We start from the raw sequence: 14,633 nt of genomic DNA on the forward strand, positions 1-14,633 counted from the left end.
TTCTCCCTGGCCGAATTGAATCATCATGAATAGGGGTTGGATTTTCTTTCCAAAACTCACTCAAAACTAATCAAAACCTATCCTTTTCAAGTGTGTAATCTATACTTTAAACCCTTGATTAAATCCTTCCATAACTTTTGAAAATTTGGCAGCATCTCCCCATGAAAAATGGCCATCCAAAACTACATAAAATCATATTTAAACAGCCCACAATAATTAACAAAGAGCCTAGGAGCTTACCTGTGGTTCCTTGTTTGGCTGAAATGTGAGTGGTCTTGGTGGCTATTTATAAGCCAAGCATTAACTAAATGCCATCAAAGTTCAAAAGAATTACAATGCTTAGGTGTCAAGCTAAGCTTCCTTCTTGAATTTCCTCTTTCTTAATTTAATTCCAAATGAAATGAATTTTAGAAGTCAAAATCCTCTCCACCTCTAGCTTGACAAGTGACACAATGAGAGCCAAGGAAAAATGAGTGTACTTCTCACCTTTTTTAGCACCATTTTGATACTAAATTAGCTCTGTCTTTTTCTATATCAGTGATAAGAGCTTCCTAATTAATTTCTGTCAGATCCTTAACATTTGCTTATCAATTTTCTCTTCCTAAAGAGCCCTCCTTTACTCCCATAATGAATTTATAGCATTAAAAGAAAAGAAAACCAATTTCTTTACTATTTTAGTTTTCTTGCTCGGGAGTTACTTTTTCAGGTCTTTAGGTTCTTTAAAACTTTTCTGATTATTTCATAACCTCTTATAAATCCCATAGGAGTTCTATAAATTTTCTTGGGATTTATCTAGTCTCATAAGTATTTATTTGGAATTTTCTCAAATAAAACCCCAATTAACATAATTGGATTTTAAATTCCTTTAAAGATTTACCAGGGGTATTTTGGGAATAAAATCACTTGTACAATGTCTTATAATTCTCAAGACACTTTGTCCTTATTTTTTCTTAATTTTCTAAGACTCAAAACTATTTTCATAATTAATTTTTGACTAACTTTCCTAATTACGCAATATTCAATAATTACTAAAAATTCAATAATTATTTCCTTCTATCATAATTTCATCCTTTCAGCCTCGAATACTGTCTAGGGACCTTTTCTCTATCTTACATAATTATTTGCCAAATTTTGAGAATTTCTAACATATTTTTCCAAACTTTCATATTTCCTTCCACTACTATGACCCTTAAATGTCCATAGATTTCCTTACTCGTAGTTGTAAAATTTCTGAACGTGATAGGAATTGATAAATGGAGAGAGACACGAGTATTATGACGTTTTTAATAGACAAGAATACCGGGAAGGTCATACTTGTGATGAGGTAGTTGAAGACACTCAAACATCCATATGTATTATAGAGTAACCTTGATCCTTACTCCGTTTTCATCATACTTTAGCTATTTTTTAAAATAAAGTTTCAGTATCATTCCATGTTATCCAATTGTTTGGAAGTTTCAACATTTTAATGTGTGAGTACCATAAAATTGTTTAGCTTGAGATATTGATTTTTTGTATTTATAATTTAATTTTGTATTATAATATTCCTTTCAATAGATTGCATAATTTTTGAAGTTTTGTCTTGCATAATTGAATATAATGCTATCAAAGTGCATTTAGCATACATTTAAAGTTTTGGTTTGCAACCCTAGGCTACTATTGTAGTTCTTCCCTATAGTTCTTTTGTCTTCATAAAATATTTCTTGAATATGGATATTTTGATATTGTTTTGGTAGTTTTATATTATCTTAAGTTTATATTGTCAGTTCTTGATTTAGAATCTCTTTTTGATTTTTATGAGAATTGCTTATTTGCATGCTATAGTGGTAAACTCTCTTGGGATGAGGTGACTAAGCTTGAAGTTATTCCATGGCAACACTTTCAACTTATAGGAATACATCTTTGTATTGTTTTCAAAATATTTTAATTCAGCAACTATTTTGTCTCTATTAATTTTTCTTATATTAAATAGCCTACTTTTACAATACGGAATAAGGTATCATATTTGTCCAATATATAATTATTGACCATGACATTATCCATGTAATTATTGAATATAATCAAATATTTAAGTTCCAATCCATTAACCTTTTTGTCTCCATTAATTCAATCTTCTGAAAGGAACATCCATTTATATACATACATAGCATATTTTTAAAAGTGTTGATAACGGATCTAGATATATTGCATATTTCAAAAGCTTGTGGATACTTTATTTTTAAATTAAGTTGAAATCATGACTTGAAATAGAAATGTAATGTTCAACTAATTATATTTGTAGCGATTCAACTTTTTATCTTTTATTAAAAAAACCACCAATTCAATGCACCGTAAAAAGTTTTATATAAAATTATAAGTTTTTTTTTTTTCAAAGAGTAGTTTCCATATAAATGATTAAAAATAGTATTTTAAACAAATTAATGCGCATTTTTATAAGTTATTTAATCTTTTAACCACTATAAATTTGTTATCTAGTTTCTACATTAAAGTCTGAGTGGATCAGATTTCTTTTTTTTTTTTTTAACTATCAAAAGCACCATACTAATTAATGGAACGAGGTTTGCCACAACAAATTAAATAGTTTGATATCCATATCGTCCCATTTCCTTCCTGATTTTGGCCTCCACTCACGAGGAACCAGGCGGGGAAAAAAAAACAGTGAAAAAATTAAAATGAAAGCACTCTTGAAACTTTTGTTGATAAATCAGTATGCCTTCGAGCAAGATATAATCTCAGAAACCACTAAAGTGGCTGAATAAAATATATTCAGAAATGGCATATTGTGGAGAAATGGAAGGAGAATCACAGCTCCAACAAAATATAAGAATTAATGTCCATTTCATTTTTTCAAAGGGCACAACAGTTCAGGTTTAGTATGAGGCCAGCACAGCAAATTATCTCAAATGCACAGTCTCTTTATAAGATGAAGTTGATTCTTGGTGCCTAAATAGCTTGGTTCTTTTCTTTTGTGATTTTTGTTCTTCTTTTCCTTAGGCAAAGAGGTTATTTTTCATTCTCGCAATCCATTTCATTCCACATTCTATTATATTGCGTTTCATTGTATGTGCCAATCAAGCATATATGCCTAGTGATGAAAATCCTCTCCCCAATATAACTAAATTCTCAATTAGTAAATACCGATACACCTAACATGAATCTTTACATGATGTACTAAAATAGGCAAGCTGCATATCTACTCTAAAAGCCTTGGGCATTTTGCATCAGTTAAATTCGTTAAAACTTGTGTCATATTGCCATATAGCTTATCTAGAATTGAAATCAAGCAACACGTTCATGGAAGCAGGGTTTAGGGGTCATTCTCCAATGCGGCAGGCTAAATTTAGGAGCCGTGGCTACACCTAGGTCTCTTTAATTCATCAAGCATTCTCTCAAGCTTGCTAATTCTATTTTCAAGATCCATTATTCTTTTATCATCCATAATCCTAGTGGATTCTCCATCAGCCCGAGATGGATGTACCTTGTGATGAGCCATACTTAATTCTTGGATCCCATTTCCATGTCCCGTAGCATCTTCTAGATCTCGAACAGAAGTTTCACATTCAACTGTTGGAAAGGACTTCATCCCCAAGTCTCTTTTTCTCATGGTTCCATTATCAGCACTTGAAACAAAACAGCTGATGCCATTGTCTCTTTTTGCATCTCTCGTTGCTCTCTTTGGTCCCCCAACCACATTCACATTCTCAATCTTTTCCAACATTGCAACCTTCATGGCCATTAAGTCATCAGTTTTATGAGTTGCAACTGGAGATGAAAGAACACCATTTTGATCAGTTTCATCATTTCTAAAAGTTCTATGACCATTATTCCTATGTAGTGCGCTGAAACATTTGGCAGAAAACCCAAGGGGAACATCAGTATCAGCATCCTTCTTCTTTCGTGACATTGGACTCCTCTTTCCCTGCACCAGCTTACTAAATGGATCTTGATAACCTAACACTGATTTCTCCCACCACTCAACATAACGAATGGTAACATCTGCCTCAAAAAGCCGTGATGCTATGTATATTTTCCTATCCATCATTGGCCTAATGTAATTAAACCAACCAATTTCAGGAGTATCGTTGCTTCGAGTCACAAAGCCAGGAATGTCTTGATCCATCCCAAATTGCAGAGCTACTCTGTGTGGGAGGTATTGTTCTATACAGTCATCAAGTCCAACCAGCTCAGAAACTCTCATGCATATAATAAAAGACTCTATTTCTTCTTCCAATGTATGATCAAGCAGTACCCAAAATGAATTTTCTGCATAAAATTTTTTCCTATTACTTCCAAATCTAGCATATGGCCTCCATATAAATTCTTCCTTCGCAGAGTCTAGAACTAACCTCACGTTGTCAGCTTCCAAAGCCTTAACTCCGTGCCACCTGCCTAAGATTGTGCCGCAAGTGTTCATAACCTTGGGCTTTGGTTGCAAAACATGAATTCTCTCCCATACCCAAATTTGAACCAAGTAAAATGGTGATTGAAGAACGAGTTCATGGTGCTTTTTATGACCACCTACTGGACTTTTTGTCAAGTCAAAAATGGCTTGTTTCAACAGACTCAAATCTTTGTATATGCTAGCCAGAACCGCAGGCGCTAAAGCTACAGCATTCCCTCTAGCAAGATGAATGGCAATTGGGAACACAATACTCCTTATATGTAAGGATCTCCCTGGAAATACAAACACGGAAAGCCATGTAGCAAGAAATGCCTCATGCTCAATTTCCCTCTCACTGTTCATGAAAGCATTCATCCATCTAGATGGACAAGCCTTATTACGACTGCCTTTAATAATTTCCTTACGGGCTAAAATCAATTTTTCCTCTACCTCTTTCAATTCCTTAGCCTCAAGAGGTCTAAAAACAGGGTCCCCCAAAACAGGAAAACCTCCCAAAAACATCATATCCTCCAAAGTGATTGTTGCTTCACCCCAAGGAAACACGAATGTATTTGTCTTAGAACACCATCTCTCTGCAATCCCAAATGTCAAATCTTCATTTTTCAACACTTTATACTTGCTGCCCATGATTGCTTCTTTAATACCCACTCTTCTCCACACTGATTCGAAGGTAGACTGCAAGGAATCCACCCAGTGAATCCATTTCCTTGGTGGGTGCTGCCATCCACTGAACCTTACGGTGAGAGGCCAATTTTTTGGTTCAAAGGTAGGTGGCAAAGACATGGAAGATGAAAGAATATCAGAACCTGGTCCTCCATTTGAAGATACAGAGGGTTTAAGAAAGTGAGCGGTTCTTAGAGCTGGCTTGCTATCACCGACCGGGGAAACCATTAGCTCCTCCCTCGATTCCATTATGGTTTCTAATGCTTCAGACATGAGGGCATACAAACGACGAACAAGGTCAACCGCTCAAGCCTAGAGGTTGCTTTTTTTTATAATTATGCAGCTCTTTGATACTGAGGCAACCTCTGGAGCTTCCTGAAAATGATTCTCAATGCTGAACGTAGAATTCAGGAAGCAGCTAAGGGGTTGGGCTACAAGACAACGTGAACGACACTTCCCATTCAGCGTAGAATAGTGAAAAATCAGAATTAGCACCGGCTTCTAGTGAGTTTCCCAATAAAAACCAGAATCAATTGTGTGGTGCCAGGGGATTGATTTTGTATTTACATCTCTTACCCGTCACTGACACGCCTTCGAATAACCTTCACAAAGCAAGCCTCCTCATTTGTGCTGAAATGGAGCCTCCTGTAGTTTGAAAAAACAATAAAAATTCTCATTCATTCGTAACTCAACCCTGTGAGCATCCTAAAATGCTTCTTCATTAAGAGCGGGAAAACAAAATGTTACAGCTGCGCACGAAGGGTTCGCAAATGCTGGGAAGTAAAATGAAGTCTTACCAAATGACAAGCTATATGACTAAATAGCTTATTGAAGTTATAATGCCTCTTTGTCTGATCAAGATTGCCCCCATAACACTGAAAAGTCTTCCCTCTTCATTTGGACTTCTTCTACCTCCTACTTAAGCTTTCCCTCTTCATCGTGCTTTTCTCCACGAAGTGATGTGGCCGTTAGAATACTGAAAATATGAAGCTCCTCTGATTGCACATACTGAGGCTGTTTGTTTTTCCTTCTTGCAAATGACCCCAAATTAGTGGAAATGGAAACAGAAAGAAGATGCTTATATGAGCGCCAGTCGGCCAGGGCGCAGTGGGTGGAGAGGAAGCATGGCGCTTTACGTCAGAGTGAAAATCCAGAGATAGCCTGGTCTTCTCACAAATTTCACCGTAAAAACCAGAAAGTATTTGAGTAAAGGTTGGGGGTAGTTTTGTAATTGAGTCCCTTACCACTACGTCTTCAGCCTTTGCGACTGCCCCGGAGAACACGTTTTATTTGTTTCTGGGGATACTCTGGAAATGGCTCTGACTGCTGAAATTCGGGGCAAATTTTGCAAATTTAAAATTTAAAGTAAGAACTCATTGGGTGAAGTAAAAGCAGTGATTTTTTGGGAGAATTAGGGAAAAAGACGGAGACAAAATAGTACTCTTCCAATTCTTAATATAGGACCTAATTATTAAGTTGATATTGGTTCTAAATATAATACCTATTTATTATATTTATTAATTTTTTTCTAAATTACTTCTATGGATACTCTCTCAACCATAATCAAATAGAAAAAGAAGAGATGAAATTAAGGAAGATGATTATGGTATTTAGAAAAAATATATTTATTTTTTAAATTAACTAACTTATCTAACTTTAATCTAATCAAATTATTTAAATAAGTCTTATAGTAAAGATCGGAGAAGTATTTATTAGGAAGGGTCATAAAAGTCATAATCATTTGAAAGGAGGAAATACTAAAACATAAATTCAAAAATACTAAATTACCCCTAACAAAACCTCCTGAATTATCTCCCACCTTTATAGGATTTAAAAGGGAAAAAAAAAAGAAAACCAAAACTATAACTAATACCAAAACCAGCCATCATCCCCAAGTCCGCATATATCCTTTATAAATTCAACCTTTTTATCATCCTGGTTGGTATTTATATCACCAATATTTCATTTAATTATTAACATAATTATTTATTCATTTTTTATTTATAATTATGTTTCTTTGCCTAAGTTCATATCATCAACACTAATGTCAACTAAAATCTTTTCACTAAAACAAAAAACTAAACTTATTTTATATCTTGTCAGAATTATCTATATAAACTTAAGTGATAAATATAAGAGGAAATATTAAAAGATTTAAGGAAGATGAAAGAAATGATATTTCACTTACAAAAATAACAAGAAGGAATCATGCCCCTGAAAAATTAATCTTTGAGCAAAAAATAGACAAATGTAGAAGATGTTAAATTTTCTACCTAATATATATCGTAATAATTAGTATATTAACGTGTTAAAAAAAGCATTACCCCCCTCCCCAAAAAAACCTCATTATTAGTTGTTTATATTGTGATTTATCATAAATTTTGCTGACTATAACGAATTTTTGGTTGACGATATATTTTTTTTTGCTTATACAGAAGTATTTTCTAAATTCTAAAAGTGGTAATCAAAATTTCACATGAAAGATATATATAGATTATTTTTTTATTTTATTAAAATTATATGTATTTTTATTTTTTAAAAAACTCACGTAATTTTTTCTAAAATAAAAATAAATTATACAAACTTTCTTTGATTTATTTAAAATTACATAAATTTTCATTTTAACTTTTAGACACATGTAACTTTTTTTCTTAACATGTATAATAAGTTATAAAAGAATCACAAGTTTTATTAAAATTGGCTAACTTTTGATTTCAATCGAAATTTGTGCTGATTCTAAAAGTAAAATTCTAATTTTGTAGTAACTGAATAATACAATAGATATTTAAGTAAGTTGTAAAATTTGAGAGAAACTTTGTTTAATTTAACAAAGTTTATAAATTCATAGTGGCTTTAATTTATAACCAGGAGAGAAATAGGGAATGTGGAAGAAAAATTCAGAGGTGTGGTTAGGAGCAATTTAGTAATTTTAAATTTATATGTTAATATCTGGTACTTTTAAATAATTACAATTTTTACATTCTTCTATAATACTTCTCTGATCCTTAATATAGGACCCAATTGTTGAGTTGGTTTTGGTCTTAAATAGAAGACCCATTTATCATATTTATCAATTTTCTTTAAATTACCCATATGAATACTCCCTTAATCATAATCAAGTAGAAGAGAGAGATGGGGTATTAAGAAAGATGATTATGGTGTTTTAGAAAGTGTCACATTTCTTATAATTAACTAACTTACCTAACTTCCTTAATCTAATCAAATTAATTAAATGAGTTTTATATTAAGGATCAGATGAGTAAATATTATCTTTTCTAGGTCATTCTCACTAGTTTTCTCTAATTTTTTTAATTAATAATGATAAGCAATTAACACCTAAGATTTCCATCCCACTGTAGTTTACACCACTAAGCCACAACGTGTACGAGGAGCTAGTTTCCTATATCCACTTTTCACAGCTCTTCTGCTCCGTCTCTTTCCTTTATTACTCCAAAGAGCAGCTTGCCAACCAGTAGCCACATCTTCTCCTTTTTCTTTTTCTCCTTTTTCTTTTTCATATTCATTATTAAATTAAAGAATAAATGGTTGAAATTTTATATTTTATAAAATTTTTGTTATAATATTTTGTAAACTAAAACTGTCCTACTTTTCAATATGCATTTAATTTTAACAGTTTAAGTTCATTTTATATTTATGATAATAATTTTATAAAATATTAAAGGGAAAATCTCATGAAAAGAAGGTTGAAATTATAAAATCCCAAATAAAAAATTTCGACGAAAATGTATTACTATTTATAAGTAAAATGTTGTTGTAAGCCATTAAATTATGAGAACCAAACTTGGTTTAAGATTTAATAATTTCACCTTCTTTTTTTTTTTTTTGAATTCTCCCAATATTTGATTTGAACATTCATATTTTTTTTCATTTAGAAAATTAGCAACATTTTTATCAAAATACTATAAACAGTAAAAATAATTGTCCAAATTATATACTGTGACAACTATTTATTGAGATACTCAATCTTAAAAAATCGGTTTACATCCTTGATTCACACCCTAAAGAGGTCGGCTCTTTTTCTTTCATTTTCAGAGCAAATTACAACTGAGTACCCCTATTTTGTTAGCTTTTTTTTGCCTGCTGCCACGCTTTTAGAACTTTGAAAAAAATTATAATTAAAGACCCTACTTCTTAGGAGAGAGTTATAAGCAAGTCCCAAAAAAATTACTAACAAATCCCAAACAATTTAATAGCTTATAAAATCAAATTTCAGAGTAGAAAATGACAACCTTCAGGACTTTTTTATAATTTATTTTTTTTAGACCTCATTGTAATTTTCCCATTTCTTTGCATCTACTCCTTTCCTCCTTTTATTTTACATCTCCTTCTAAATAGAAAAAATATGAGGAAAAATTACTTTTTATCTTAATACTTAAATTTAAGAAAATTAATTAATTAATTAAATGCTTATAAAAATTTATAGATCTTTCCTAATTTATACAAACGTGCAGATATTTAATTATAAAATATAAACTTGTTAATTTCTAGGGAAAATGACCCAAAAATACCTTTTGAAATTTAAAAGATAAATAGGTCACGTAAATAAGTGAAAGAACTAAATGGGCATGAGGTAGGAATCTGGGATTTGTAAAGTTTGGTAAAAAGACTAAACTACCACTGAAATAAAATGAAAAGCATCAACAAGTTTCGCAAAGTGATTGACAACTTTCAGATTGAATTTGACTATTTTGATAACGTGTTTTGTAATATGTTATTAGCTATTTATAAACTAGGTGAAATTTAGGGGATTGAGTTAAACAAAATTAATAAACATATAACCTAACTGATCATTTACGAAATGAAAGTACCCATTTCTATAATATATTTCACAACATCTCATTAGCCTTTTCCAAACAATTTTACTAAATATGTAGCATGATTGACAACTTGTGAAATGAATTTGCCCGTCTCCATGACATATTTTGCAACATGTTATTAGCCATTTCTAGACAATTTTACTAAATATGTAATATGACTTACAACTTGCAAAATGAAATTTACTATTCCATAATGTGCTTTGCAACCTGTTATTAGCAATTTCTAGATAATTTTACTAAACATATAATGTGGTTGACAACTTGCGAAATGAAATTGATTATCTCCATAATGCATTTTGCAACTTGTTATTAGTCATTTTCAAATAATTTTACTAAATGTGTATCATGATCAACAACTTATGAAATGTATATGACCATTTCTGTAACATGTCTTCCAACATGTTATTGGTCATTTCAAGACTTGGTGCAATTTTTTGGGGGAGGGGGCTGAGTTAGAAAAATTGACTAGACATGTAACATGATTGACAACTTGAAAAATGCATTTGACCATTTTCATACTATTAACTTAGTCAATTTCCACCAAATATAACCTTTTGGGAAATTAAATAATGGGGTAAATGTTTTAAGAAATTAGTAGACAGTAGACAAATACACATAATGTCATATCCCAGATTTTAGGCTTAGATATAGTAGCCTAAAGAAGGTAGGCTACTAAGCCCCTTTTGAGTAAAAGTCCCAAAGATGAGAAAGAAAGTCAAAGCAGTTTCAGGGAGTACATGATGGAACCCAATCTTTATATGGTTTTCTCAAGTGTTTTCTAATGTTTGCAACAATTTTTACCCTCATTATGCATGCATTTATATCCATTTGATTACATTGAGTCATGCATTGCATTTTTCTGTTTAAGGAGTAAAAAGGGTCATTTTTTTCTCCTTAATTGTAATTGCCTTGATTTGAAATCAGTTAATCTTTACAAAGCTCTTTGTCGTGATTTTTAGGCAATTAGAGAAGGATCCAAGACCCAAGATGGAGCATAGATGGAGCCACAAAGTTACAAGGACCAAAACATAAGAGCTTGGAGTATTCTACCTCCCCAGGTCACGATATGGACTTTTGAGGTCGTGACCTAGATGCCCTTTTAATGAAACTTCATGTTTTGGACTTGAGTCAAGATGAAAGCTCTCTGTCTCCCTGGGTCACGACATGAAGATTCTAAGGTCGCAACCTGAGCCCCTTAAGTCGCGACCTGGCACGCTTGAGGTCACGACCTGAGTGTGTTAAGTGAAGCTATGTGTTTTGAAATAGGTTTTTGAGCTTCCATACCTAGGGGGAGTAGCCACCACGAAAAGGGAGTCTTCTATTATGCATATTTGCAAGGATAGTACCCTCTTTCATTCTCTCTCAAGCCTCTAATGATTCTACATCCAAAACCTCCATTTTTCTTCATCTCCTCATCATTTTCTACATTTCTAAATCGGTTAAACCACTTCAACCACCTTCTTTTCCATTTTACCATCCCCATTTTTAGCATCAACCATGGTTGTTCATTCCTAAAGCGATTGCGAGTGGTTTGAAGACATGAGAGGCTAAACCCTTAGCCTCTAGGTGATGGAAGACGAAGCTTAAGCTCAAGGACCTAATAGGGGAGTTATTAGTCTAAACTTGCGTTTGATTCTATGTTAGAGATTTCTAGATTTAGAGATTTATGTATCTGTTTCAGACTTGATTCATGATTGTAAATCTTTTCTTTAGACTATTGAATGTATTTGGATTAGATGCTGCTAATGTTGGTTCATATATATATATATATATATGAATCCTTGTGTTCATTTAATTATCAGTGATCATTGGTGATTAATCTATATGCTTGGTATTCAATATTTGTCGATTGAATTTCTGAGGACATTTGCATCATCTGTTCATCTGCACTCTAAGTGGTTTCTAACAATATTTTAAGAGATGTTAATTAACTTTGATTAAAGTCAGTTTTCATTAATTAAGACATTGGACCCAAGTGATTACTTAGGGTTTTCTTCAGACTTAAAGATTTTCTAAAACTCCCAATCTTTTTAAAGAGCAGTGATAGCTGAGTTTCTATCATCAAGAGACTGTTTCACCATAATTCCCTTTTAATCCAAAACATTTCTTCATTCAACTAAAATACCAAAAAAATTTAATTCCTTGCACTTTTCATTTATTACTGCACCTTAAATAGTTGAAACCCCATTTTCTTTACCCAAATCATCATGTTTTTTATTACTAATTTAGACTAGATTGTTTTCCAATAAAGCGCTCCTCGAGAAGAATGATTGGTTGAACCCTATACTATATTATCTGGTGCAATCATAGATTTTGATGACCCGGAAGGTGACATCCCGGTTTGATCAGTAAACAACAAAGTAAAAATTTTTAGCGGTTGAAGTATAATCAAAGTTAGAGACTCCAATAAAGTCTCAAGGGCCCAAAAAGAGAAAAGAGGCTAGATATAGGCCAAAGGTCCTCAAAGAGATGATTTTATGAGGCTGAGCCCAAGTGGGGGTAAAACTGTAAATTCAAAAAATTACGATCATTAGGAGTAAAAATGAAAAGTATATAAAAAATCTCAAAAAATGAAAAATAATATTCTAAGACTCTTTTGGGAAGGTAAATGATGAAAATACCCTTGAGGTAGCTTAAATGGAATTTATAAAGTTATGGCCAGTAAAAAGTATAATGTTTGAGGTAATTATTTAAAATAGCAAGAGGCCTAAAAAATGTACACAAAAATGAGGTTAAATGGTTAAAAGGTTGTACTAATTTATAAAATTAGTCCTGTAACAAGAAGCCCAACAAAATGGCTTAAATAAAATATAAAGTCGATTATGTCGTTACAAGGGTATTTTAGTAAATGCAAGGTACTGAAAACCGGACCGGTAACTAAACCGGTTAAAACAGTGGGTCAAGGGTTAGTGGGTTAGATCGGAGTCAACCCGGAGTCAAACCGGTAAGAATTAAAATAATATATTTTTAAATGTATTAATTATTTTAAATGAAGATTAAAATAAACATAAAAGATATAATGATAAATGTTGAATATGCTGGCAAAAAAAAGTCAAATAACTAGTCCTATCGCCTTTAAGCCATTTAGCTTGCTCAGGAACTTCAAAGCTAGAGCGTAGATACGTTAATTTGTTCCTCAAATACCTAGATATCCATTGGATATTAAAATTAAAGAGATTAGATCCATTAATTTGTCCCTCAAATACCCAAATGTCCATTGGGTATTTAAATTAACACAACTTTTTTGTTGTTTTTTTCTTTAAATGTCTTTTCAATGGTAATTTACTTTACTTCAAACTCCTCGGTTGCCCTTTTTTAATTGTTTCTCTCGCCTTTCAAGGGACTGAAAGGGTGGATCTAGCTGGAGTTTTTATTACTAGGTTCAAAGACAACCATCCACTCTCAAGTCAATCAGTTGTCTACTTTTTCTTCCTCCTGGTTTTCGTCTCTCCCCTCGTCTGTTTCAGTTATGTATTCAACTCTCATGCTCTGATTCATCTTCTTTAGCTATGTCTTTTATTCCATTTATGGCTTTTTTCTCCTTCTATTTCTGCTTCATCTTTCTTTTATTCTTGTTTTTCTTCTTCATTTTCTAAGTTCTCCTTCTTGTCATTATTTCTTTTCTTGGCATCGGAATCAGGCAGCACCATTTTCTTCTTAACTCGGTAACTCGCCCAACCCAGCGGGTTATCCGAGTCACGTCAGGGTTATCCTGGTTTAGGACGGGTCGCGCCGGGTTAGATCTTGTCCGGTTTTACAGAGGGACCGGACCGGACTAATAGCCGATTCGCCGGTTTCCGGTCTGAACCGGCCGGTCCGGTCCAGTCCGGTTTTCCATTCCACGAGTAAATGACTTTATGCAAGGCTTAAGGGAAGTATTATAGCTTGAAAAAATTTATAGATATTCTCTAGAATTAAAGAGAATTTGTAGGATGGACAGAAGAATTTACTAAGCTTTAGAAGGCCATCAAGAAAGCCCGAGAAATGCGAGCCAAGTAAATTAGGAGGAAATTTAAGGACTAAGTTTTAATCCAATCGCTAAGATTTAATCTCCCTTCTCTTCCACCAAATTATTGACACCTAGCATCTTCTAGAAGAATGAGGTAAGGATGATGCAAGAAGGTGATGCAATGATGATGTAAAAGTCCACTTAAACTTCCAAGTTTGCCCTTACTCTTTCTATTAGCTACCAAGGGCATTTTGGTCCATTTAAACCAAAATTTTGGCTATAAATAGACCCTCCCTTCTTCACGTTTTTAGCCAAGATGAGGATTAGAGAGGAAACTCTTGCAATTTTGTCTCTTGAATTCCAACCAAGAGGAAGACACTTACCTTTTATCAACTAAGCTTGGATCTAAGGTTAGTAGGTTGTTCTATTTTGTTTCTTGCTTAGTTTTCTTGGTTTGGATGGTTGGAAAATGTTGTCTCCCCTGAGATGAGTACTGGCCGAAATGTATAGGGTCAAGGGGTGGAAGTTTTGATGTTATATCTAGTTAAAACCCACTAATTCAAGGTTATTTCAAGTGGTTTTATGTTGATATTTGAAAGATTGTATAGTTGGATATTGGGTGTGCTGTTCGGCCAAGCTAAGATTTGTACCAAGGATGAGATTTTCATAGTTTTGATGCTTTCATTGCATTTAAAATAGAAAATGGTGTAGGGTAAACCTAAAGACCAAGCACTGGAAGTATTAAAATTAAAGTTGGGATTTTTGGAACTCAAACCCCCTA

The 14,633-nt window shown here is 32.9% G+C and overlaps 1 protein-coding gene across 1 annotated transcript; it reads right to left on the minus strand.

Moving 5' to 3' along the window:
• Positions 1-3,340: 3,340 nt before the first annotated feature.
• On the minus strand, positions 3,341-5,314 carry LOC114757789 (uncharacterized). The gene has a single exon (XM_028946870.1). The coding sequence runs from the start codon at positions 5,312-5,314 to the stop codon at positions 3,341-3,343; it is 1,974 nt and encodes a 657-aa protein (XP_028802703.1).
• Positions 5,315-14,633: the final 9,319 nt, after the last annotated feature.

Source organism: Neltuma alba, unplaced genomic scaffold (genome assembly GCF_004799145.2).
Source record: "Neltuma alba isolate B1F8T4 unplaced genomic scaffold, ASM479914v2 tig00010632_pilon, whole genome shotgun sequence".
Taxonomy (NCBI): domain Eukaryota; kingdom Viridiplantae; phylum Streptophyta; class Magnoliopsida; order Fabales; family Fabaceae; genus Neltuma; species Neltuma alba.